Below are 25400 nucleotides of genomic sequence, written 5' to 3'. Positions count from 1 at the left end.
ATCGCTGCTTTCGCTGCACAGCAATCCCTACTGTTGTTCTGGATTCTGAGATTCAGAATATTTTTTTTCTTGTTTTCCTCTTCCAAAAACTAGGTGCGTCTCATGGTCTGGTGCGTCTTATAGAGCGAAAAATACGGTATGTAGGGTTACTGAAGGAGATAAAAATACCACTCCAAATCAAAGTAGCTAAGGCAACACTACTTGAAATAGGTGGAGTTTGGTTTTTAATCTACATATGGCTCTGCTACAAGCAGAATTATCCTGACTCTCACCAACATAAGGTTATTGCAGTCCCTAGTTTGCATTTTATTTTGTGGAAACACAGTGAAATCCTATATATGCCTATGCAGAATTATTTTTTTAGCTTATTGAAAATTTCAACAGATTTGTCACACCCAATCTATGGAACTCATTGCTACATCAGATGCCAACAGCCTGCAGTAAAACTACATCCAGTAAGAATTAGCAAGATTCATAGAAAGTAGTTAAAGACATCACAGCACAAAATATTCTGGCACCACTAAACATAAATAGCCAGATAATTTTATTGGGAAAGGTAATGCACACAATACTATATTAAACCAGCTTAAGCTAACTACTGTCTAACCAGGTTTCTGTCCTGAATATGGGTATGATGGGTATAGCTGCATAATGTATAAATTATAAAAATTATAAAAAGGGTATAGCTGCATAATGTTCTCCCAATAGCATATTTTTGACTCAACAAAGTCTAGAATCGCAATAACGAAGGCTATAGCAGGCTCAAAACGGAGTAGAACAGACAGTTCCAGCTGGGATATTCAAACTACAACCAATAGTCCCAGCAACCCTTAACTACTGTGCCCAGAATTCCATGAGAGAAATGTGCTTTGAATGTGCTTTAAAGACATAGCATGTACACAACTGATGTGTTTAAGAGATGTGTATAAGACATGTGCACAGGAGATGGACATGCAGCATTGGGCCACACTAACAAATGAACATGTACACATTAAGTATCAGCACAGGTGAAGCAATTCATGTAAATTGTAGAGTCCTTGTGTAAACAGTTGCACACAATCATTCAGGGCACGCACAATAAGTCTTTGCCTGTCTGAAGATCAAAGAGAGCACGTGCATATATTTAACTATAGAGGCACACAAAATTAGAGAGAAGGAAAGATGAAGGAAGGTAGAGAGAAAAAAGAAAAACAGAGGGAAAAGAACACACTTCTGCAAAAAGTATTGCACAAGAATGTCATAAAGCAGTTTTAATAACAAGTGCAATACAGAGAGGCTTCCTTAAGTCTATGCACCCACTTTTGCAAAACTTGCAAGTGGCAAGTGGAACACCACTCAGTACTTTATTCTACCTCAATAAAAGGAAAGTATCTTCAACTAAGTCCTCTAGCTAGTGTATTACTCATGGTGGAGAAGTATTTCACCATCCTTGATAAGGGGACTACTTATACCAAAGTTTAAGAATGGCTGCTCTCTCAACCCACCTCACACACAGGTCAAGGTTTCACCCGCCTGCTCCCTAGCAAAACGCACCTCTCATATCAACGCCGCCTCAACCCTCACCTCTTCACAACACTGTACCCAGATCAATGAAGGAAGATCTGCAAAGATCACGGGCCCCTCTTAAAACTCCCTCTTCCAACTGAGGCCTAAATCTGCACATCCTGTGAGGGTTGAGGACTCTGGCCAAGAGGCTGACCCCCAGCTCCTCGCTCATAGAGATGCCGCCCTCCCTCCACCTCCGAGCTGCTGCTCACCTACCTACCTCCTCCCGCCTCAGCCCCTCACCTACCATCTCCCCGAACTAAAACCAGGCACCTCCGAGGCGAAAAGGCCCGGGGCACCCGGGAAACCCCAAACTCTCCCACCACAAAGCCCCTCCGGGCCTTCCCAGGGACCCCCCCCCAAAACCCACTCGACCTCCAAGTCCTGCCTCAGATACCAACCCCCTCCCTCCGCCGTTTCCGGGAGCCTAGATACCTCCCGGGGCTTCTTCGCCCACCGGCTGCCCCTCATCCCCACAGCCAATGCCGACCCCACAGCATACAAGCAGCAGCCTTTCCCGGAGAAACTGCCCCAGGCCCTGAAGCTCCTTCAGGGACCCCCAAGGCCTCCCTCCCTCCCTGGAAACCCCTCGCCCCCCACAGCGGCTCCTTCCTCCCCCTCCACTCACCAGTACTTGATGATGGCGGTGACCTGCAGCGGGTTGGGCTGCTCCGGGTACAGGCGCCGGCACTCGCCGTAGATGCCGTGCAGCCCCGGGGGGAAGAGCGGGGGGAAGGGGGCCGCCGCCGCCGCCGTCGCGGGGCCGGGGGGAGCGGGGGCGGCGGTCTCCATGGAGGAGCCTGCAAAGCGGGGCGGGGAGGAAGAGAGGGCGCGCGGGAGCTGCGCACCCCGCGGGGCACCGGAAGGGCCGAGCGAAGGACGGCAGCCCTGCCCCGCATGCACAGCCCAAATGGTCGCTCCCAACTCCCTTCGCGACCCCGGCCCCGAGCGGCGGCGTCCCGCCTCCTCCCGCCTTGACGGGCAGGCGACTTCGCCAATCCCCCGCGCCGTGAAGCCAAAGGGCCGACGCCGCGTTAACCCCTTCCTGAGGCACAACCCTGACACCTAGCGACGCCCACCTGCCATTGCAAGACGCCTTTCTGTCCGGGGGAAGAGGGAGGGCTGAGGGGGTGGGGGGAGGAAGAGTCGCCCGAGCTTCAAGCTCAGCCAGTTTTGTGGCAAAAGTTGGGAGAAGGGTGTTGCGGTGTGGGCTCCTCTTGGTCTGAAGCCCCTTTGCCATCTGCTCGCTCTCTGCTTTGGGGGTTGGCAGTTGCTCCCTTGTTATATGGGGACTCCCCGCGACGCCAAAGTAGAGGCGACACGAGGTCATTTCAGGATAACAAGCATCAATGATCATGTTTTCCTTATTATTATTATTCCACCCTTCCTCCTTCATTACAGGATCAAAAAAACCTTGTGAGGTTGGTTAAGGCTAAAAGAGTGACAGGTCCAAATCCACCCCCAGGTATCATCCAGAATGAGTGGGATTTGGACCCATGTTTTTTTTTTAATCATTCTAGTATGACACAGTAACTTTAGCATCAAGCCAGCTGTCTCTTAAAAATGGTTTAAATTAATTGATCCTTAAAATACATGCTTATCTATTTTATTTATTTCACGTGTTTGTATACTGCTTCATTGTCAGAATTTCTAAGCAGCGTACATAAAATAAGAATAAGAATAAGAACAATTAAAATTCATCATAGAAACAAAAGGAAGAAAGCACAACACAGGCTTGGGACTGCAACACTCAATGAAACAGTACTTACGAGATATGCTCTGTGATTGGGCTGGGATATAAGGGATCTGGTGGTCTTTAATATATCATAGACCAAAGTTGCTAAGGGACTTGTAATACATCAACCTTGAACCTGACCCAGTAATATATGAGCAGCCAGTGCAAGCTTTTAAGCACCAGTATTATGTGCTGAAGTTAGTCTGTCCCCATCAAGAGTCTAGCCACAGAATTTTGCAACAGCTGGAGCTTTTGGACCAGGCACAAGGATAATCCCACATGCAGTGTACTCCAGTAATCAAGTCCTGAATTACCAATTGATGCAGTTAAGCTATCCCTGAAAAAAAATGGCTGTAGTTGACACAAAGATGGATCCAGGAGCACCCCATAAAACCTTTTCTTTCTGCGGCACAACAACCCAATCCAGAAAAGGCAAGTGTCCAGTATCCTGAGGAACCACCTACCCAACGTGTTTCTCTCTTCCCAAGGTTGAAGCTCAGTTTATTAGCCTTCATCCATTCCACAACTTCATCCAGGCAAGTGTTCTGGACTGTGTTCAGCCTCTCCCAACTCAGAGAGAAATAGAGCAGCCATGTATCATCAAACTTTTGGTGACCCACTTCTCCAAAACTTCGACCAGCATCTATATAATTCCCTGTAAACTCTAGTCACATTGTACATCTTTGATTCTACTCCTGCAAAAGATAGGGCTTATTGACATCATAATTCCAGATTGCAAGCTTTTAGTGTTGATTAGTAGTTTCTCTTTGTGAGTTGCATGTGAGATTGCAAATGATTTTCCGTATTTCATCGAGAATAGCACTTTCTAAACGTATATGTTGTGTTATGTTTCAGCCACACTGAGCGGCATAGTATAGCCATATCGGTGGAAGAGTAACAAGGTACCTAAGCATGGCATTTTAGGGTCAAATTTTAAAATATGCATCCAAATGGTTTTTTAAAAAGTTTCATTGCATGAATTTGTTTTACAAATTAGAAAAAATGAGGTGAAAAAGTATTTTGGTGTGCATGTAAACACTGCTAAAATGGCACTACTAATGGGAAACGCATACCAAAGGGAACACATGCCAAAGTGAAGAGGTATCTCAGTCGCCTGAAATATTATTGTAATGCCTCTTTTGAAAAGGAAAAGGATAACATCTGGGGGCCAAATGTGGTCTTCCAGGCTTCTCTATCAGACCCTTGGAATTTTCCTCTGGCAACACCCTCTCCCCAGACCACACCCCTCACAGGCTCTGTTTTGCACTGTGCTTTTGCCTGGCTGGAATGTGTTTTGAACATTGATGATACTTCTTGCCAGCCCACTGTACAAAGGTAACATTTGCATTTGTTGCCCCACCCCACCCCCACTTTTGCTTCTGGCCCTGCCCCACACTGGCATGTGTAACCACTCCACCCTAGGGAATGTGGTGCTGGACTGAAAAGGTTTCTCCAGTGTGTCCATTGGAAAGTTCCTTAACAAAGAGCGGCAGCTGATTTGGAAGCAACCCCAATCCTGTGCATGTTTGCTCTGAATAAAGTCCTATTGAGACCAATGGGACTTACTTCCCTATAACTGTGCATAGCATTGCAGCATGAGAGCTCAATACAATGTGTGTCGAGTGATAAGTCAGTTCAAAAGTGCTTATTCCTAGCGCTTATTGCACAGCTCTTGCAGTGCAATTCTATGCATGTCTACTCGGAAGCAAATTCAACTGAGTACAATAAGGGATTTTTTAAGAACGTGTTTTTACCCTGCTCTTCAGCCAAACATAGTTCCCTGGGCAACATCGAGCAGTAAAAAATAAGACAATCCCCACCCTCGGGCTTACAATCTAAGAAGTCACAGCACAAAAATGAAAGGGATTGGCGGGGAAGAGGGAAAAGGCAACTCAGTGACAAACTTCTCATGCGCTCCTGTTGACAGGGAGCAGGGGAAGCAAATCTCTAGAATTGGTCTTTCTTTAGCTGATAGATGAGGTATTACTCCCTGGAAGGTATGCATAGCATTATAGTCTAAGTGTGCATAGGATTATAGCCTTAGTTACTGGGTTTCTGATCATTGTTTCCACCCCCCAAGGCAATGTACACATCACCTTTCAAGCATGCAAGCAAACCCTTAGCAAATAAATAGCAAGGCAGTTAGAAACCAGTATATTTATACCTCTCAAATAGACAACAGTGCTGCCCCTGTCTTTTTGGTAATACACCTAGGTTATGACACACGTGCATTGATAAGAGAGGTTTTGCTCTCATTTTGTGCATGAAATGCAGTGATGAACCTCCTGGGATCAGTGACCTCCTGGGATATTTTCTGTAGTGTCCTGCATGTTTCTGTTCTGTTGTCACCCACTCGCTGTACCCTACTGCTCAGTATCTGTCATAGGGGGCAGACAAACCTGGCATGTTTAAAGCATACTAAGGACTATGTAGCTTAGCCTCACCACAACCACAAATTAGTAAACTACGGGAAGGAGCCCTACATGTGTTTAGAGGTCCTCCACATAAGGGGATAGCCTAATTGGCTAGCTCATAGTCCCACTACCTTCATACCATGCATGTATTTAACACATGAGAGGGTTTGTGTGAACCTTTCTTATATAAGGTCAGTAGACAAGATTGGATGGATTTCAGTGACATCAGTATGCTAATAACCAGCTATTATCCTTTTGCTCTGAATCAGATTCTGCGGTCTCAGTAATTACACAGTGTGACTGAAGTTGAGGACTGAAAATAAGCAAACTAATTCAAGATGTATCCATCCAAAGACATAATGATGAACATAGGAGAGGGGAGCAATTGGGTTTCCATCACTATCAATGGAGTGATACCTTCCATCATCTATAAAGGTAAAGGGACCCCGACTGCTAGGTCCAGTCGCGGATGACTCTGGGGTTGCGGCACTCATCTCGCTTTACTAGCTGAGGGAGCCGATGTTTGTCCACAGGCAGTTTTTCCGGGTCATGTGGCTAGCATGACTGAGCCGCTTCTGGCAAACCAGAGCAGCTCACGGAAATGCCATTTACCTTCCCGCCGGAGCAGTCCCTATTTATCTACTTGCACTTTGCAACAGGAGCTCACCCCGTCACAGGGATTCGAACCGCCGACCTTCTGATCGACAAGCCCTAGGCTTTGTGGTTTAACCCACAGCGCCACCCGCGTCCCATCCCATCGTCTCCATCATCTATAGATGATGGCTTTATGACCTATTCTGGATAGGATTTCCATAATTGGGGGGGGGGCATTTTATCAAGCAGTTTCCCTGAAATGCTTCTGGATCTATAGCTGAGCTGCAGGAACAGAAGAGGAGCAAAATCACTTGTTCCCAGAAACAAAATATTATAGTCTTGAGTGCTTGGAAAGTGCAGTATTCCCACAACAGAAGTGCAACCTAGAGCAGTGGTTCCCAATTATCTAATTACTGAGGACCCCCTATTTTTCAAAAGCCATGCCACAGACCCCCCTAGTTTTGTAAATTTTGATAACTCCATGGTAGTTACCTCTGCAAAGCAATTTTTTAAAAAACAAAATGTACGGTAGCCCCTAATAAGCAAAGGATTTTAGGTATACTAAAAAAACAGACCATACAATTTGTGATATTATTATGCAAAAATGACAAAAAATATTAGTTGAGAGTGAGGCAAAAGATGGAGCCACAAACCCCCTGGGTGCATTCCGTGGACCCCTAATTGGGAACCACTGACCCAGGGGAAAGGCGCTAATATCTCAGCCAGCAAATGAGTAACAGCCATGCAATTGTTAAACATTGCTTGGAGAGGTCCCCACCATACCAATGCTGTGTAGCATTTATGGAAACATCTCTGTTTCTCAGCAGCAGCCTTACAGCCCCAGAGTAGGGACAATGTGAGTCCTGAAAGATGAGGAGCAAATTTCTAGCATTCATTGTTCCAATGTGGAGGGATCTGAATGAGCTCCTCATCTTTCAGGAGAAAGCATCAGATAATTTATCTTTCTTCCCCAATCTAGTGCCCTCCAGAAATTTTGGAATACAATTCCCATCATCCCTGACCATGTTCCAAGCTGGTTGGGGATGATGGGAGCTGTAATCCACAACATATGGAGGGCAGCAGGTTGGGGAAGACTACTATAGTTTCAGTAGGATGAGTGGCCGCTTAGCCAGAGCTAAGGAAGTCATAAGTGAGTCACCAGCCAACTCACAATGAGAGCTGAATGATCCCACGATGTCACTCTACCCATTTTCTCCAAATACAACACCAAGCCAGCAGCTGAAAAAGGCCATGGTGCCTTCCTTTGCAAAAGCTTCCATGGCTGGAGATTTGCTTGGAGAAGGCAATAGGCTTCCCATGAGAATGGCTTTACTCCTGTTGTCGGGATAATAGCTCATAAAACTGCACATTACATGTTTATATTATTAGCTTCCTGAGGGAAATCAGCATTTTGCTGGGGATAGGGATGAAGTTGATCACATGCACAAATAAGAACAATTAATTTAACAGCAGGCAGGCAGCACAGCAGGAAATGGCAAGGCAATTGGACACACAAGACAGTGGTTCAAGTCCCACCCTGGGTAATTGGGGGGGGGCACCTGAAGGAGCACAGGAATAATTTACTGAGCCCAATATGTTTTGAATATAAATCCTTCTTCAGGGGTACTATACAATACATAGAATACAAAACTATACTGTATCATAATCTAGGTTTGATCTTTGCCTATGATTCGACACGAAAAAAGACTGGGAAAAGGACAAATGCGCACACTTGGTGTTTTCTTAGGCTAAAGTCCTAAAGACACTTACCCCTAGAACTTGAACACAAAGGGACTTACATAAACATACAAAGGAAGGTATTGTAAGAGGTGGAAGACCTGGACTGAAATGTGTGTATATGATTTTTGTTGATCTTGCTGATGTACAGAGCGATACTAAGATTTTTTTACTGTGCTGTACTATGTTCAGTGCAATTTAATCCCAAGAAAGTGTACATATAAACCTGCAACCTTAAAAGTGTTAATTTGATATCTTCAAAATACATATTCATAAATCACACTAGTTGGATTGCATATTTGGAGTATTTTAATTTCAGTGTATACTAATTATTATGGCTATTGGTCTGTTAACAAATGTTTTGTGACATTAATTTGCACAAAAATTCATCTAAATTGGAAAGTCTATTGAATCATTGATTGTCAATGCAAGTTGGCAATCTTCCAAGAGGATTCCATGAATCCAATATGCCTGGTATAGCCAGAGAATACTTTTCTTGGTTGTGATACTATCTGCCCCACAACAATTTGAATCCAGTACAGTGGTACCTCGGGTTACATACGCTTCAGTTTACAGACACTTCACAAATTAAGTACTTAACCTGAGAACTTAATTTGTTCTGGAGGTCTGTTCTTAACCTGAAACTGTTCTTAACCTGAGGTACCACTTTAGCTAATGGGGTCTCCCGTTGCCGCTGCGCCACTGCCGCTTGATTTCTGTTCTCATCCTGAAGCAAAGTTCTTAACCCGAGGTACTATTTCTGGGTTAGCAGAGTCTGTAACATGAAGCGTCTGTAACCTGAAGCGTCTGTAACCCGAGGTACCACTGTATTCCAAATTGCTGGTTCTTCCTGAATGCTTTCCCCTCTATTAACTTAAAGTCACATATTTCTAATGGTTTTTATTTTCCTCACATCATCCAGCTTCTCACATTTTGTAGAGAAGCAGATTGTTTCAAAACTGGTATTCCCCCACTCACCCAACAGAAAAGTACTGTATTGCCATATATATGAGCTTTAGCGGGAGAATCCATTATACCCCTTCCAAAATTGGGCGGGGTGATTGTGGGGAGAAAGACTACATGGTTGCTTTGGGAGGGCAGCTTGTTCAAACCGTCGAGATTGTCATAATAGAATTTTATTATTCAAAATGTTACAGACCTAGAATTTGAAATTATGAAAAATATATTTGACAGCGTGTTCAGGGAGGTGAGAGATAGTCTAGAAATCAAACATATTCAATACTAGAAATTGGCACAGTCCAAGTTTATAAATGTCAGCCAAGCAATGCAGAATAAAGGAGCGCGGCAATGATCTGTGCATTGGGTGGATTGCACAAAGAACTCATGCTGTCAGGCTCACACAATGGAACTACAGTTCCCACAATCCACCGCGAAGAAAAGCCTTCCGGCCCACTGCAAGTACACTTTCGGAAGAGTAACGGAAACATCACGTTAGGCAATATAAAATCATTAGCAGACGGATCCCTTCAACTTCCGGGTTCGAATCACGCTTTGTTAAATGATGTAATAAGATTTTACTTTGTGACTTAGGCTACCTCCAACTTGGGATAACAATACTGGGTGTAACATGAAATGAGGTTATATCTTGCAATATTCTGAATTCGCAGTAGACAGAAAGACATATGATGCAACTCTTCCTTTGTCAGACGGATGGCCAACCAACCTAACGGGGCTATAAAGAATTATCCGCTGTAGCCGGACCCTAACCTGCCGTGTTCAGAAGGATCTTCATTGCACGGATGTTGAAAGCCAAGCTCTCCTATTTGCACCTCTGCAGTATATCTAATGCACTACATTTTCATTGGAATTTGAATCGTTAGGACTATATTTTTAACAAAGTTGAACAATATTTAAGTGCACTTTTTTCCTTTTCTTTTTTTCAAGGATGAACTCCTCTCTTGGTTGCTCTGTTCTGTTTGCGAGTGGACGGGCCAAGGCACAATCGCGCAGCTACCTTAAAGCTTTGATTTCGCACTTCCGCCCCAAGGCCATGTACTATACAGTATTTGATTTCGTATCGGAAACCTGAAGCGACACGTTTGAGCGACGCGATGGTCCCCTCTACCCTTTCCATCTCTCCCTGAAACCCCGGGCGAGCCAACTGGAGGAGGGCTTTCCTTTTCCTCGCCAAGAAACTCGGTTTCCCAGCATGCCTCGCTTCGCGTCCCGAGCATGCGCTTTGCCGCCTGCGCTGTCGCTTTGCTTTGGCATTGACTGAGGCGGCGGCGGCGGCGCGCGGGCGCTCGCCATGGAGTCCTACGATGTGATCGCGAACCAGCCGGTGGTGATTGATAACGTGAGTCCGGGCCTGACTGGGCCCCTCTGTGCTGTGGCCCCTGAGGAGGTGGGGGCGGGGAAGTTCTACCGCGATCCCTGCGGGCTGCCGGGGCCTTGGACTCCCCCCTGGAAGCCGTTCGGTGCTCCCTCCTCTTCCCAGGAGGCTCCCCCTTCCTTTTCACCCGGTCCTTCGTGCACCATCACCTGCTTCCCGAAGCTGGTCCTTCTTGTCTCCCTTTCGATGACCCAGCCCGGGTTCCCATTGGCTGCTTCCTCTGCCAGTCAGTCGCTGGGCGGTGCATTGCGAAGAACAACAGAGCCTTAATTAAGGGGTAGTTCACGCCCTTTGTTCTTCTTCTTCCTCTGATTGGCTCCTTACGTTGCTACTCGCATGGGTTTATCCACTCAAGCCTTCAGGACCTCAGCTTGTCCCGCCTTTTTGAAGTTCATTGGCTATTATTGGAGATTAGACTGTGCTAGTTGGTCTTCTTGACCCTTAAATTTCGCCTGGTTTGTTATGATTGGTTAGTGGTGGAGAAATGAGTATGTGGTCTGGTGATGTTCTTAAGAGTGTAGCCTCCTGTGATGCCTCGGTTGTGGGTCCTGCTTGCCTCTGGAAGCCAATGTCCATTCTCCCAGCAGGCATTTCTGCAAGTGGAAACCAGTGTTAGATGCTGCCTCTAGTTCCAACATTTTGTGTTCTGTATTAAGAACAGTGCTTCCCAAAATGCCTTGAAAAACCACCGGTTACATATTCCTTCGACACCTTTCTCATGGGCCTTTATTCAAACAATAACTCTAAAGGGCTGGCAGGGGTGATAAAACAGGCTGACTCTTCAGCAAAGGGTTGGTTTTTTTTACTGTCAAATGGTGGGTAAATTTTATGAAATAATAAAATACCAAAATGAGTAATATTCCCTTTATTCTCCTTAATCACGCTGCCTCTGCTGACCTTTACGCTTCTCATTTAGAAGCATGAGCGTTTATCACCCACCCACACACCCAGAGAGGCTTCAGTGCTTTTTCTTCATTCTGTTTGGCCTTGGGCAGTACAGTGAATTTTTCTGCACTTTCATTGCCTGTTTGCTAGTATGAGGGCTTAATCTGCCAATTTAAATATGTATATAAAGCTTCCTCTGAAATCTCTGGAAATGGAATCCTTTCTTACTAATGTTCTGCATTAATGGACTTTGTAGAGGTGCGTGCTAGGTAGCTTGTTAAAACTGACATTATTTCTCTCCTGTATCCAGTGTCTCCTAAATATTTAAATAGCTAATAGATGAAGGCATCATCAGAAGGCACATGACACAGCAACTTTGCTGAAGCTAAGCACATGTAGTCTTAGTCAGTGCCTGGATGGAGATTTTTGGGGTACTTTACACATACCACCTCAGGGGCAGAGAGTGTGATATATTAAATAAAAAATAATTTGGCTTGTAAGCTTAGTATTTTCCCCAGATCCCCCCCCCCCAAAAAAACACCACCACCATGCTGAGGAATCTCTTAAGGATACTGTGCTGCTAATGCTATTGAGGGACAGAAGAGCAGTAAATTAAAACTGTTCAGAAATCAGGAAATTTAATGTATGGAAGGTTTAGGGATGGAAAAGGATTTTTGTTCACTCCACCAAAACCTTCCCACCCATTTGATGGATCATGATCATAACACAGACATGTGGATTAGTTTGCAAGGATAATTTACTCCAATTTAACTTAAAAACAACAATAGGATGGTCCAAGGGCTTCTCTGGCTCTTTTCTTTTTTAACCATTGGAGCAAGCAGAAAAGGTTCTTTAAAAGTAAATAAGCAAGGGATACCTTTAGACGATCTTGTAACTGCCCCATAATGTATTTATTTTTAAATTGAAAGGTGTGCAGATTTATTTAGGATTTTGCCTTAAAAATTGAATGGATCTAGGACAGAATGGACGTACTGGTCTACTTGCATGCAAGAAACATGAACTGAATTAAGACTGTTCTGTACATTTCCATCTGGAATGAGGAATCTCTGGTCTTCTCACTGCTCCTGGACTCCAATTCCCATCAGTCCCGGCCAGCATATCCAGTGGTCAGGGAGGATGGGAGTTGTAATTGGGCAACATCTGGAGAGCCACTGGTTCTGCATCTCTGATTTACATTTTCTGAAGTACTTTGCATGCTGTTTTTCCAAGGGACTTGCAGAAGCAGATGTTGCCCAGATACGTGCAATGATTCTGTATTCTGTTACGTTACTAGGACATAGGATCTTTGGCTTCAGTGTATAAGTCATACATCTGGTTTTATCTGCTGCATTATTTCTGTTTCTTGAATGCACTCTGCAACTTGACTGGACTGGATGAGAAGAGTGGAAATAGGATTTGGTCCCTCTGGTGGTCACTTACAACATGGACATTCCAAACACATTTACAGTACTATCATGGAATTTCTGGGGTGTTTTGCCATTGTTTGCACAGATTGGGATGGTTACAGATAAATCACTTGTGCTACATTTAGGCTGATGCACTGTTCGGTTTATTTTTACCAGAAATATTACAGGAAGTGAAGCACCTTTCAATAATGGGCTGTTTTTCTATAATTGTCTTCAATTCTTTTCTGCTCCACAGGGCTCTGGCATGATTAAAGCTGGCTTTGCAGGTGATCAGATACCCAAGTACTGCTTTCCAAACTAGTAAGTAGCTTGGTGCACAATTCTGGATTATATTATTGAGGCTCCATGAATTCCATATCAAGTACAGTGCCCATTGTGGAGAAGAGTAGGTCTTGGGTTCTACACTGGCTCTGGGACTTGAAACCACAAGCTTCTCAGATCTGCCCTGACTGGCCTAATACAGGGGTGTGGTGGGGCAGAATTTCTTAATACTAAGGGCTTTGAGATTCTCTGTAATAGCTGCTTGTGGGTTTTGTATCCTTGGATATTCTTTTCAACTACAAACCGACCCTAAGTCCTCAACTCATTACTATATTATTTCTGTACTGAGATTTGCATATGACACATCTCCCAAGGCTGTTCAAGTACTACTTCTTAATCAGTGGTTCTATGATGGTCTCTCAGCAGTAAACTGAGGAATAAATGGTATCTATTCCTTGTGTTGTGAGATTATTTTTTCCACTATGTCTTACAGCGTTGGCAGACCAAAGCATGTTCGGGTTATGGCTGGAGCTTTGGAAGGTGACATTTTCATTGGACCAAAAGCAGAGGTAAAGCAGCTGTATTGTACTCCTCTGTCCTTAGGTAAGGCACCTGAAAGGGAAAACCTATCCCCTCTCTTTGGTTCAAGCCTTTGCCTTACCATCACTTGCCAGTCATATGGTTCTTCTGATAACAAGTTCAGGATTGGGACATCTTGCCCAGAATATCAGGTTACGTTAGAAATATCTTGGAGTCTGAAGGCCTTTAGTATATCTGAATGCCTTGTTTATGCATAACAGAGCTTGCATACCATGTGCACATGTTTGTTAAGCAATAGGGAACCTCTGGTGTGTATCATTCATCATTTCTGTTGCCAGTATAATTTACAATTCAGGCCCAGTAGCTGCTGTGGACTGGGGAACCTGTGGCCCTCTGGATGTTGTTTGACTACAACTCCAGCCATCCCTGACCCTGAATGAATATCTCTGCTTGCCAAAGTCCAGACCTGATCAAATCAGTGAAAAGTGAATGCACTAATGGAGAAGAGCTGATTTCAGGACAAAGTTCCTGATCAGTCTAACATGTGACCTGTCACCACCTGACTCTTCCATGGTTCCTGAATTTGAACCGTGAACATTCAGAATGAAGGAATGACAGTGGCTACAGTAGCCATCTTCATATTTGTCTCCTTGTTTCTAAATAGAAGAATAGAGATTCTCATTAACATTGCTTCCATACTGTCAATAACATACAGTTGTACCTCTGGATGCGAACGGGCTCTGTTCCGGAGCCCTGTTCACATCCAGAAGCGAATCTGCGTGTGCGAGGGTCGCAATTCACTGCTTCTGCGCATGTGCGTGATGTCATTTTGAGCGCCTGCACATGCGCAAGCGGCGAAACCTGGAAGTAACGCGCTCCGTTACTTCTGGGTTGCCGCAGCGTGCAACCCGAAAATACTTATTCCAAAGCTATTTCAACCCGAGGTATGACTGTATTCCCTCCTGCACAAGAGGTGTGCAATGATTATTATTATTATTATTTAAATGGTGCTGCTCAGTGGGGTTCCTGGAAAGTAGCTCCATTAAGAAATGAGCTACAAAGTCTCTGTGATGGACACAGCGGGTGATTCTTCTGGCCTTCCTCTGATTGACTAAGTGCCTTGTTTTGTTTTTTGCTTTTGCTTTGCCCAGGAGCACAGAGGCCTTCTTTCCATCCGCTACCCTATGGAGCACGGCATAGTGAAGGACTGGAATGACATGGAACGCATTTGGCAATACGTGTACTCAAAAGACCAGCTCCAGACCTTCTCTGAAGAGGTGAGCTAACTCTATATCCACAAGCCCCAAGTGGCCAAACAAAGAAAGCCTCCCATATGTGGTTTGGTAGAAGTGCTTTGCACCCTTACTGCTTTCTGTACTTGGATTTTCCATTCTTTATCATCTATCCACATCATAACTATCCTGCATACAGCTCCCTGTATTCACTAACTCAAGTATTTACCAGTAAATATATATATATTAGGGATGTCAAGTTTACAGGGTTTTAAGATATGTTTGATGTAATGTGATTTCACTGAATTCTTAAAAATAGCTTTGTAAGCTATTGAATGTTGGATGAATGGGTAGTAAATAACCACAGAAAAGAATTAAAATGAAATAAGGCAAAGTTCATTGAATCAAAACTTAATGGAGAAGAGCATTTGCCTGGCCATTTGCTTCAACTTGGGTTGTTTTTCCTCGTGCCCACTCTGCATTTCAAACGTTTTTGCTTGACTGTTAGTCCCCTTTCACACGAAGCACTCTGGAGCATGTTACAAGGGGTGGGGCAAAAACCTCTAGAATGACAACTTCTTCAAGTTCATTGTGAACCTGGCAAAATTTCCCTTCTTTCAACCTATTGCAACTGGTGACAAATTCTTCCACTGCCGAATAAAGTCTTGGGGTTGCCTGTTCATTGCTTTGGGAGACCTGGAAACATCCATATGATCACTGGCGGAGCCCTACCCAGCCAAATCTTTTGTGTCCCCAACCACCAGCATCCCGTACTCCTGACGGAGGCTCCCCTGAACCCACGCAAGAACCGTGAAAGAGCAGCTGAAGTTTTCTTTGAAACCTTTAATGTGCCAGCCCTGTTCATCTCCATGCAAGCTGTGCTTAGCCTGTAAGTACTTTCCCCCACCCCTTTTGCTTTCTTGGAACTCTCTTTCATGGAAGAGAGGGCTATTAATGGCTATTAGCCAGGATGGCTATGCTCCACCTCTTTCGTTAATGCTCTGTTCCCTGGTTTCCCACAGGAATCTGGTTGGCCACTGCGATTATAGGATGCTGGATGGGCCATTGGCCTGATCCAGCAGGCTATTCTTACATTCTTTGGAGGAGAAACAATTTTTTTGCAATGCAAAACATGGGTTTGCATGGGGTCTGTTTTCCCTTAAGAAAGCGGGCTGGCCGGGTGACTAGCCTGTGTAATCGTGTGCATTTTTACTCAGCAGTGGGCCGCATTGTGTTCAGAAGGGCTTACTCTCAGCTAAGTGTGCACAGGGTTGCATCCTGGATCTTGTCAAAGATTACATCGAGAAATGCTGTCTTCTTGACTAAATGAATGCTCAGGTGTCTATTTGTGTTAGAATTTATCACCATTGTTCGTATTCTGTGTCAATTCTAGTTTTGTTCTCCAGCCTATCACTTTTTCAGAGCGTATCTGTATAGTATAAACTTTCTCCCTTTGTTGTCTGAGCCAATGAAGTATCACCATCAGTATGTTTTTGTTTTTAAAGATAGCTCCTTAGTTCTAGAGAAGTCAGAATAAATTAAGTTGTCCTGGAGTAACAATTACCTTAGGAAATGGCGTTGGGGAGCCCCATTAGTTAACGTTGACTTCCGCAAATTCTGTTTTGTGTGTGTGTTCTGAAACATATTTCCTTTCTGCAGTTATGCGACAGGGCGAACTACGGGAGTGGTGTTGGACTCTGGGGATGGGGTCACCCACGCGGTTCCTATTTATGAAGGCTTTGCCATGCCCCATTCCATTATGCGGATTGACATAGCTGGCCGTGATGTCTCTCGTTTCCTTCGCCTTTATCTGCGGAAGGAAGGCTACGACTTCCACACGTCATCTGAATTTGAAATCGTCAAAACCATCAAAGAGGTGCCTGGGTGCCCTTAGTCTTCTGCGGGAACTGAGCGCTGTAGAATGGGATGGGGTGCCACACCTGGTGTATCTCACCGTATCCGGCAGGGTCTGTGTCAAGATTTCAGGAAGACTTGGGAAGAGAGGGCTGCTGCAGCTGCAGATGCCTCCTGAAGCTGAACTTTGAGCTCCAGTGCAGAACTGCATTTTCCCTGCTCTTCAACGGCACCTTCCCTTAGCACTAGGTCCATCTCTCAGACAGAAAGGGAAGGCCAATCTGTGTTCAGAAAAATGACATGATACATCCCTTCTGGGGCTATCTCTCTTCAGAACGTAACAAGTTCGAATGCTCCTTCATGCCAGAAACTTTCTACAAACTAGCACATCCATAAAAATGAACATAATCCTTGCTAGCTTTCGATGGTCAGATAAGTCTTTTTAAAACCTACAAAAAGGGGAAGCTTTCAAACATGACTTCTCCCCGCCACCACTTTCTGAAGTGGTAGCGTTTTAGGAAGACTTCCAAACATGCCCATGTGCTGACACATATACATAGTGCAAACCCTTTCATACTAGATGTCATTGAGAACAGTGTGTCCTATGCTTGGCATATTGTGGGAGACCTCTGGTTAGCAATCTCATGTATTGTGTCTGGGCCAAGAGTAATGTGAGTATTCTCACCAGTGTTTGTGTCTAGTGTGTCTTTTTAAAAAATGTGCTTGACTGACTACCACTCTCTGCTTGTCTTTCTTCCACAGCGGGCCTGTTACCTGTCAATAAACCCACAGAAGGATGAGACATTAGAAACCGAGAAAGCTCAGTACTACCTTCCAGATGGAAGCACCATTGAGGTTTGTGCAGAGACAGCCCTGTTGGAAGTCAGATGTTGCTAAATAAGCCTCAGTTATTATTCTACAGATCAACAGACTGGTTAGGGATTGTGGCTGTTGTCTGCCTTTAGGCCTGTGGTGTTCAACATAGGAAGTCTTCCTGTGAAAATTTCTGGAGGAAGAAAAAGCTCCAGCCCAAGTGTTTCAAGTGTTATAATTGGACCCTGAGGCAGAGTATATTGGCGTGTCCCTCCCTACCCAGCATTCTAGTTTTATTGCCTTTGGTGGCTTTGTTCCTCCTCATTTGCTGTGTCAGCGAACACTGGTGAGGCTTAATGAATCCCCCTGGCTAACTGGGGAAGTTCCTTCTGTGGCGCAATGGCTCAGTGCATCTGACGGTTAATCAGAAGGTTGGTGGTTCGTGCCCACCCAGGGACAGCTGTGGGTGGGCAGGATTCCTGCCTTGCAGGGGGCTGGACTTGATGACCCTCAAAGTCCCTTCCAGCTCTATGAGTCTATGAGTCTATGATTGCTAACATGGAGTGCAGGTGTGGTTTATTCTAAAACTCAACAAAGGTGTCTATATATAGTCAGTTAAGTTCCCTTCTTGTTGATTTCCTAGGCATCATATCTGAAATAATCTACTTTGCTAGCTGGGTCACTGTTGTTTTTTATTAAACTTGGAAAAAAGCTTGTTTCTTAACTTGATGGAATCTAATATGACTTGGCTTTGATAAAACAGACTCTTCCTCCAATATATTTGTTTTTTTAAAGTTGATAGACCAGCCCTGCAAACAAGCTACTAGTCAGTAACAATTTTCACCAGCTCACTTCCCTACAAATACATATGTTAGTAATTGGTGGTGCCATCTCAACAGGAATGTTTTCTTCACTGGGAGAGCTTTCTTGAGTTTGTCTGCTCAAAAAGGCTGAGGTATATGACCTTTGGCTCTGAGCTTCTACATGTATATCACTTCAGGCAGAGGGCCTTCTCAGTAGTGGCGCCTGCCTATCTGACTTTTAGAAGACATCTGAAGGCAGTTTTTAATGTTTAATGTTTCATTGCTTTATTATGATTATTAATATTCTGTTGGGAGCCGCCCAGAGTGGGAGGGGAAACCCAGCTAGATGGGCGGGGTATAAATTATTATTATTAGTAGCAGTAGTAGTAGTAGTATTCCTCACTATCAGCACATAAAGACTGCTTATATAGGAACAAGAAGGCCCACTTTCTCTTTTGTGCTGTTTGCAGATTGGCCCTGCCCGATTCCGAGCCCCTGAGTTGTTGTTCCGGCCAGATCTGATTGGGGAGGAGTGTGAGGGGCTGCACGAAGTCCTGGTTTTTGCCATTCAGAAGTCGGATATGGACTTGAGGCGGACACTCTTCTCCAACATTGTCCTCTCTGGAGGCTCAACACTCTTCAAAGGTTCTTTCTGTTGGTTCTTTGCCTTTGGGGGACATGCTCGGCGCTTTGAGCTTAACTTGAGACTCCTTTCTATCCCTTCTTCCTTGAAGCTAGCAAGGTTTACATTAGCTTCCCAGGAGTGAGGATGGGCAGAAGGAACTCCTTATGGTTCCTTTCCTTGGGGAAAGGAGAGTTGCAGAAAGATGCTGGTTTCAGCCCAGTTGGAGGAGAAGGGGCTTTATATGCAGGCTGGATATCTGAAGAAATAGTGTCAATGGCTTCTCCTCATGTCTTCTATATAATACCAAAGGGACATCATTATTCTGCCCTGCTTTGTGGATTGACAACACCTTGCCATATAGTAAGCAACCCCCCACTTTCTGGTTCTCTTTCCAGGTCAGTGTTTCTGTAGACCTGGAAGCCTGAAGTATGCCCCAACTCGTTAAATATTTTCTTTAGTGAGGGGTATGGGCAAGAAATGGAGCACTGCACCATCTGTAGTGGAGGCTGCAGGCTCCTTGTCATTACCAACTGGGTGGGAGGCAGGGAGAGAAGCGAACAGAGGGGGAGATTCCTCCACCACCAGCAAGTCCATAAATCAAGCCCTTTGGGGATGCAGGGCCTCCATTGATTGTGGGGGAAAGAAGCCAGAATCTTAATCAGCTGCCTTGAAACTGAAGTTGACTTTTGTCTTTGGTTCAGGTTTTGGCGATAGGCTTCTGAGCGAAGTGAAGAAACTGGCCCCCAAGGATGTCAAAATCAGGGTAGGTAGAGTTTTCTCTAGGCTTTTGCCACTCTGAGGGTAACCCATGGTATTCTCAGCAGAACTGGGTCCCTGTGGAAGATGGGATTTGATCATCTCTATCTAGTGGGTGCATTAGTTGTTCAGTGTGAGCAGTTCCTCTGTTAATGGCCGTCTGCAGGGTCCTCTTCTCACGCTTGTCTTTCCGCACAGCCCGTTTGCAGTAATGTGCACAGTGGTATGGATACAGCACTGGAATCACTGCTCTGTGCTTTTAACCCAAAGATACCCTTCCAAAAGCACTTCATTCCAGAGGTTTAGCTGTCCTTTGCAACAAAACTGGCAGAGTCGCATGATACCTGAAAGACCAGCATATTTATTGTGGCAAGGTTTGGGGAGCCAAAGTCCATTTTGACATATGCAAAATATCGTGGCTTCTTCTGTGGCTTCTGCAGTCGAAATGCAACCCAGAAAGGCTGCAGAGAGGCTCTCTACCCTAGACTGCAGACCAGTTAGATGGAGCATAGCTGGGACTGATGGGAAATGATGACAATAATATGCTAGGGAAGAGCTTGGTGAGCTTAGATTGTGGAGAATACTGGCTCCAACTAAATCCACCTTTCTTTTATTTCTCAGATATCTGCTCCTCAAGAGAGATTATATTCCACATGGATTGGGTACGTACAGCATCAGTCCACTTGCTGTGCTATGAAAGCTCTCACGAATTCAGGTGGAGGAAGAAGTGACTTGCAGCCAGTGCAAAGGGAGAATCTGGCCTGTAGTCATAGCCAGTGTAGTGTGGATGATTACATTTTTAATATTTATTGAATGCCTTAACCCACCCTTCACCGTAAGGTCCCAGGGTGGGTTACCATAATAGAAAGAGACAAAATTAAAACCAGTTAAAAGTAAGTAATTTCCATTAGCTACAGCTAATTACTATAGTTGTAGAGTGATGTGGTGGCTGCTTTGGAGGAGGGTGAAATTGCACCACAACTTGAGGATGCTGCAGAGAAGAGGAGAGATACCCTAGCAGGGCAGTCTGTGTGTCCTCCTAACAGGGATGGGGCAGGTTGCTGTTGCTGCTGTAGCAGCGCAGCATTCTTTATCGTGACTGCCTTTGGGGAATCATTTCCAATTTCTTTGTCTTTTGATGAACTCCCACACATCTTCTGTAACAAGATTTTGGGGCATGTTGTGGGGTGGCGAGTTGACTCGCCCAGAGCCCAGGAATCCATGGCGGCCTCAAGAACTGAATGCCACCTGGAATGTCCCCTGCATGTGCGCATGATATGAAAAGATGTAGGAGGGCCACCTCTTCTGGCATTAGTGTTGAGAAACCTCCAAAAAAAAACCCCGTCGGTTCTCCAGAGGATAGTTTGAATACTAGTAACTGTAGGAGAAAGGGAAAATAGCCACATGGCCAGCTGAGGCCTAGCTGACTTCCTTGTCTGGTCTTCCCCACAGAGGCTCCATCTTGGCTTCACTGGACACATTTAAGAAAATGTGGGTTTCGAAGAAAGAATACGAGGAAGATAGTTCCCGGGCAATCCATCGAAAAACCTTCTAGCCTGGCAGCATTCTGGGGTCTCCTTAGAGCGTCGTTCCTGTTCTCGGCTCACTTTCCTGAGTCAGTGTCTGAGGAGCTCCCCACTGGTGTGTATGTGTATGGGTAGATGAGTGCCAGCATGCCCTGGACTTTCCCGAGGGAAGGGAAGGCTGGGGTTTCGGCTTGACTTTGATTGGTTTTGCAGGTGGCAAGTGAGAAATTGGAATGAACCTGTGGGCAAGCTCTGTTCCCTTTTCAGCTGGCCCATAGACTTTGTTTTGGGGGTGGGGAGGGGAGTACATTATTTGTGTTGCAGAAGATGGCAAGTATGGCTGTGGAGCTGAGCAACTTAGCAGGATGAAAATGAGAGTGCGGCAAAGCGGCCAGTGCATAGGGCTCCCAATGACTGGTGGAAGAACATGGGCCACGTTGAAGGTCCGTCATGGAACTCTGAGCACAGCAACTGATTACGATCCCGTTCCTCTCAGTGGCTCAGCAGTCGTTTTTTAGATGGCCAGTTCATTGCCTCCCCCCTCTACTTTTAGAATTCTCTTGCACACAAAAGAGGATAAGCACATTCCAAGCTGTTACAAACCCATTTACGGCAGTGTGTGTGTGTGTGTGTGCGAGAGAGAGAGAGAATCTGTAGTATGGTGTGTGAGAATCTGGACCACAACAGGACAGTTGGAGCAGTCAATTTTAGGAACTAGTTTGTAATGCATGGTGTAGAGCAGAAACACCCTTCCCTTTTTACGCTAGACAGTCCTTGCATTGGCATCTGGTGATGAGACAGTTGTCTGTCATGCAGCCAAGTGCCCAGGGCCACTCTGCAATGTGGCCTCATTCTCTCTTCCTTCTGCCAAGCCCCTCCCCTGCCTCTTGTGTGTTCTCACGGTTTACAGTGTTCATTCTTTCCGAAAGGATGAGGCTTTATGCCCACGTCACAATCCCCGCACAAAGGGGCTATTCAGCCACGCTTGCTGGGAAGCCCCGTAATTGCTCTTAGAATTTATTTATTGAAAGCTTTTGATGGTAACTGATCTACTAACTGGGCCCAAAGTTAGTTTCCCCCATTTTTATCTGTCCTACTATCTACTACACGTCCTGTTTTAACATGTGCACCGGCACTGGGAATACCATACTTGCTTAGTAGCGTTGGGTCAGTCCTGCAACTATCCCCGCTCCTTAGAGTACCCTGTTACTTTTGGAGTGGCTGTTTCCATGAATGCACCGCAGGATGAAACAACAAACTCTGTTAGAGCACTAGGAGTTGAGTAAGAGGCCTCCAGAGGGAGGCTGTCATCCCAGAGTTAATTGTTAAGTCCTTTGACTGCTTCAGTACTGCTACAGAAATGGAATGGAAAAATCATCTGCTTTGAATTGAATTTTTTATTCTTTTTTTTAAATATACACATTTGGTGCTTCTTACTGTAAAGGGTTATTTTTGTTGTTTTAATGCTGCTGCTGAAAACCAAATATTTCTCATTCTTGGCCACTTAAGTGTTAGAAGATGAGACAGCAGGAAACAAGCATTTTGTCTCTCTGTAGGCAACAACTGGAAGAGAAACTTCAATAGGAAGCGAGAGTGCAGGGACTCAAGAAATCCAAGGTGGAGGCAAAATATTGTCCTGTTTGTTACCACTGATTGATTTTGAATGTGGACCCCTTGTGCTTTAGCTGCAAACTTCAGTTTTGCCCTTCAACTCATCAGCTTTCTCAGAAAATGTCATGAGAATTAGAATAGGCCATCTAGTTTGTTAGGAGCAGCCCGAGCCCCTTCAGTGCTCAAAGCTGCAGTTGTTGTCTGGCCTAAGGGATGGGGACATCTCATAACCTCTCCTACACAATAGATAGGTAGTTAAAATGCAGTGCAAATTTTGTGTATTATGCAACACACACACACACACACACACACACCCAGTGTTAAAAAACCTTGCAAATAAAAATGTGAGGTGATAACAGTGACAGTATAAGCTTTCCTAGTCCTTCAATCCCTTCCTAATTTTAAAAGCAGGTGCGCCCTTAGGAAGAGTAGCTGAATTGGAAGTTTTAGGCTTCTCTATTAGGATAACAGGCTTACACTTGGAAAGAAAGTGGATGTATATCTGAGCTAAGCAAGAGCTGGGCCACATCTACCTTTCCTCCATTCTTTCCAGGACACCCTTCTACTTTTTCCACCAGTGCTTTCCCTGGGAAAACCTGCTCTTTAGCAACCTGAGTTTGTTTGCTCCAATTGAGCACTAAAGAGCAGGTTTCTGCAGGGAAAGCTACAGGGCAAAAACCCAAACAGCCAGACACAGAGCTTTTTAAGTGCAGACCTGTGCCTGGAAATAGTGGAGCAAAAGGCAAGTGTGGATAATCCCCAAGAGAAGTTGTAGCTGGTGTTTCAAAGACAGACATATGCTACTTAAGGGCGTTTCCCTTCCTGCACCTGCAAAGAGGATGTGCTTGGGCAGAGAAGTGCCACTGGTGGGTCCTGATTAGGATCTCAGCAGTATTCTCTTCTCTTTAGTTCCAAGTCACATGGCCCATAGGTGATATATCATGAAGCTTCCCCAAGCAGGAGTGGGCAAGACTGCCCAGACAGCAAATGCTGGGGCAATGTACATTTTTGCAGCACGTGAGGACATAGCCACTGAAAGCTAGCACAGAGCCATATTACAATATTACAATGAATGATCTACTATAGTTTTTATCATCTCAGATGTCCCTCTTAAGACACATGCATGGCCAGGAGACCCCTCTCTTCCCTACTTAAAGCCAGGGCTGGGCACCTGCAGGCCCAGCCAGCATGGCCAAGGATTAAGGATAACGAGAGCTGTCCAGTAACACCTGGAGGGCCAAAGGTTCTCCTTCCCTGCTTCAGACAGTAGCAGTTGTATTAATACATCTTCACTGAACCAAGCCCTGTAGGTTTTTCAATTGGAGTAAAATGACATTTCTCCTAGAATGAGCCTAGCAGCTAATGGTTTTGAATGGAGTCCAGATCCTGTTTTAATAAGCTACACCCGAATGTAAAGGTTTGTTGCGTCCCTGAGTGAGGCCTTGAAACTGGTCTTCTCTGGCAGCTTCTATTCAACTTAGCTGCTTGGGTTTTCAGCCTGGGTTAAAGCAAACATGCTTTTGCTATCGGGGAGATGAAGCCTGAGCAGCAAGTAGATCTGAATGTGATCGCCAGCAGATTCCTTAATTTGACACTTCATGCTCACTTGGTGGCAGCTGCATAAAGCTTGTTGGGGTGTTTTGACCAACACAGAGAGGAGGTCTTAGTGGTGATTTCAGTGGAACAGATACCAAAGGGGCCGTCCTGACTATTAGCATCTCCACTGGCAAGATGTACATCCAATAGGGTAGCCTGAGATCTTTATGGGAGGGTCTACAAAACTTATGATCTTTTGCCATAGGTAAAAGAGAAGGGCCCATATTTCTTGCCTTATACTAGAAGAATGTCATTGTGTTTGACCTGCCCAATGTCTAAAATACCTGCATACTCAGTTCAGGCTCTTCTATAAAGGCCTTGATTCTCACAGTTTCCACCAGGAGTAGAGCTTTTACCCGCCCCCCCAGTAACTGTTTGAAAACATGTTTTGTGTTAATTAAATGTCTAATTTCAAATCTAGGGAAACAGTAACAATGACAGCCAGTGCATGTCAGCTTCTACTGGTAGAAGTGACAGAGCAACTCCTAGGTTAGTGTAATAGTCTGTTTCAGGCAATACATAGGGGAGGAGAGAGAATCCTAGAACTGTAGAGTTGGAAGGAACCCTGTGGGTCATTAGCCCCCTCCTCTCTGGTCCTTTGTGTTTTTTCCTTGTTTTTCCGCATCAGTTATCTGAAGCAGCAATGTTACACAATGAACAAACTGACAGGTGCTTCCTACAATCTAGCATTGGTTCTATCAGGCTGACACTGTACTTTGCACAGATGTGTGAACCACTGCTGGGTGCCGCCCAATGTACTTAAATAAAGTTGTTAATATACAATGTGTAGTCTGTTTAATGGGGTCGTAAAAGATCTGGAATATGAGCAAGTGCCATTCTCCTTACAGCTATGACAACTTACTCAAGATCAAGGTCGTGAAGATGCTCCTTACAATAGGTGCCAACATTTAGCTTACCTATTTGTTCAGAACAGACGTTCCCTAATTCTTCAGCTAATTACTTCTCCTTTATACTAGAATCTTTATTCATGGGCTTAATATAGAATAAATTAGTAGTAGAGCTCCAGGACTCAAAAGTTTGGCTTAGAGTGCTAGTTCAAACAGCAAATGCAAGGAATAAGCCAACAAGTTTT

General features: G+C 44.9%; 2 protein-coding genes across 3 annotated transcripts in view; one reads left to right on the top strand and one right to left on the bottom strand.

Moving 5' to 3' along the window:
- Positions 1-2551, bottom strand: part of SUFU (SUFU negative regulator of hedgehog signaling) — a 71593-nt gene extending 69042 nt beyond the window's left edge. For both annotated transcript variants that reach the window (XM_083616450.1, XM_083616451.1), the window contains exon 1: positions 2174-2551. In XM_083616450.1, the coding sequence (XP_083472576.1) occupies positions 2174-2337 (164 nt within the window). In that variant the 5' untranslated portion in view covers positions 2338-2551. The remainder of the gene's footprint in view (positions 1-2173) is intronic.
- Positions 2552-10173: 7622 nt separating this feature from the next.
- ACTR1A (actin related protein 1A) lies at positions 10174-25090 on the top strand. Its single transcript, XM_083616452.1, has 11 exons — positions 10174-10342; positions 12926-12990; positions 13445-13520; positions 14643-14768; positions 15488-15612; positions 16383-16599; positions 17340-17432; positions 18664-18838; positions 19520-19581; positions 20196-20236; positions 21027-25090. The coding sequence occupies exons 1-11, from the start codon at positions 10295-10297 to the stop codon at positions 21127-21129; spliced, it is 1131 nt and encodes a 376-aa protein (XP_083472578.1). The 5' UTR covers positions 10174-10294; the 3' UTR covers positions 21130-25090.
- The last annotated feature ends 310 nt before the right edge of the window (positions 25091-25400 follow it).

The sequence above is a fragment of the Podarcis filfolensis genome (genome assembly GCF_964270895.1).
Source record: "Podarcis filfolensis genome assembly, chromosome: 5".
NCBI classification, from domain to species: Eukaryota; Metazoa; Chordata; class Lepidosauria; order Squamata; family Lacertidae; genus Podarcis; species Podarcis filfolensis.
Note: the sequence above shows the minus strand (reverse complement) of the source record. Positions and strands in the feature narration are given on the sequence as shown.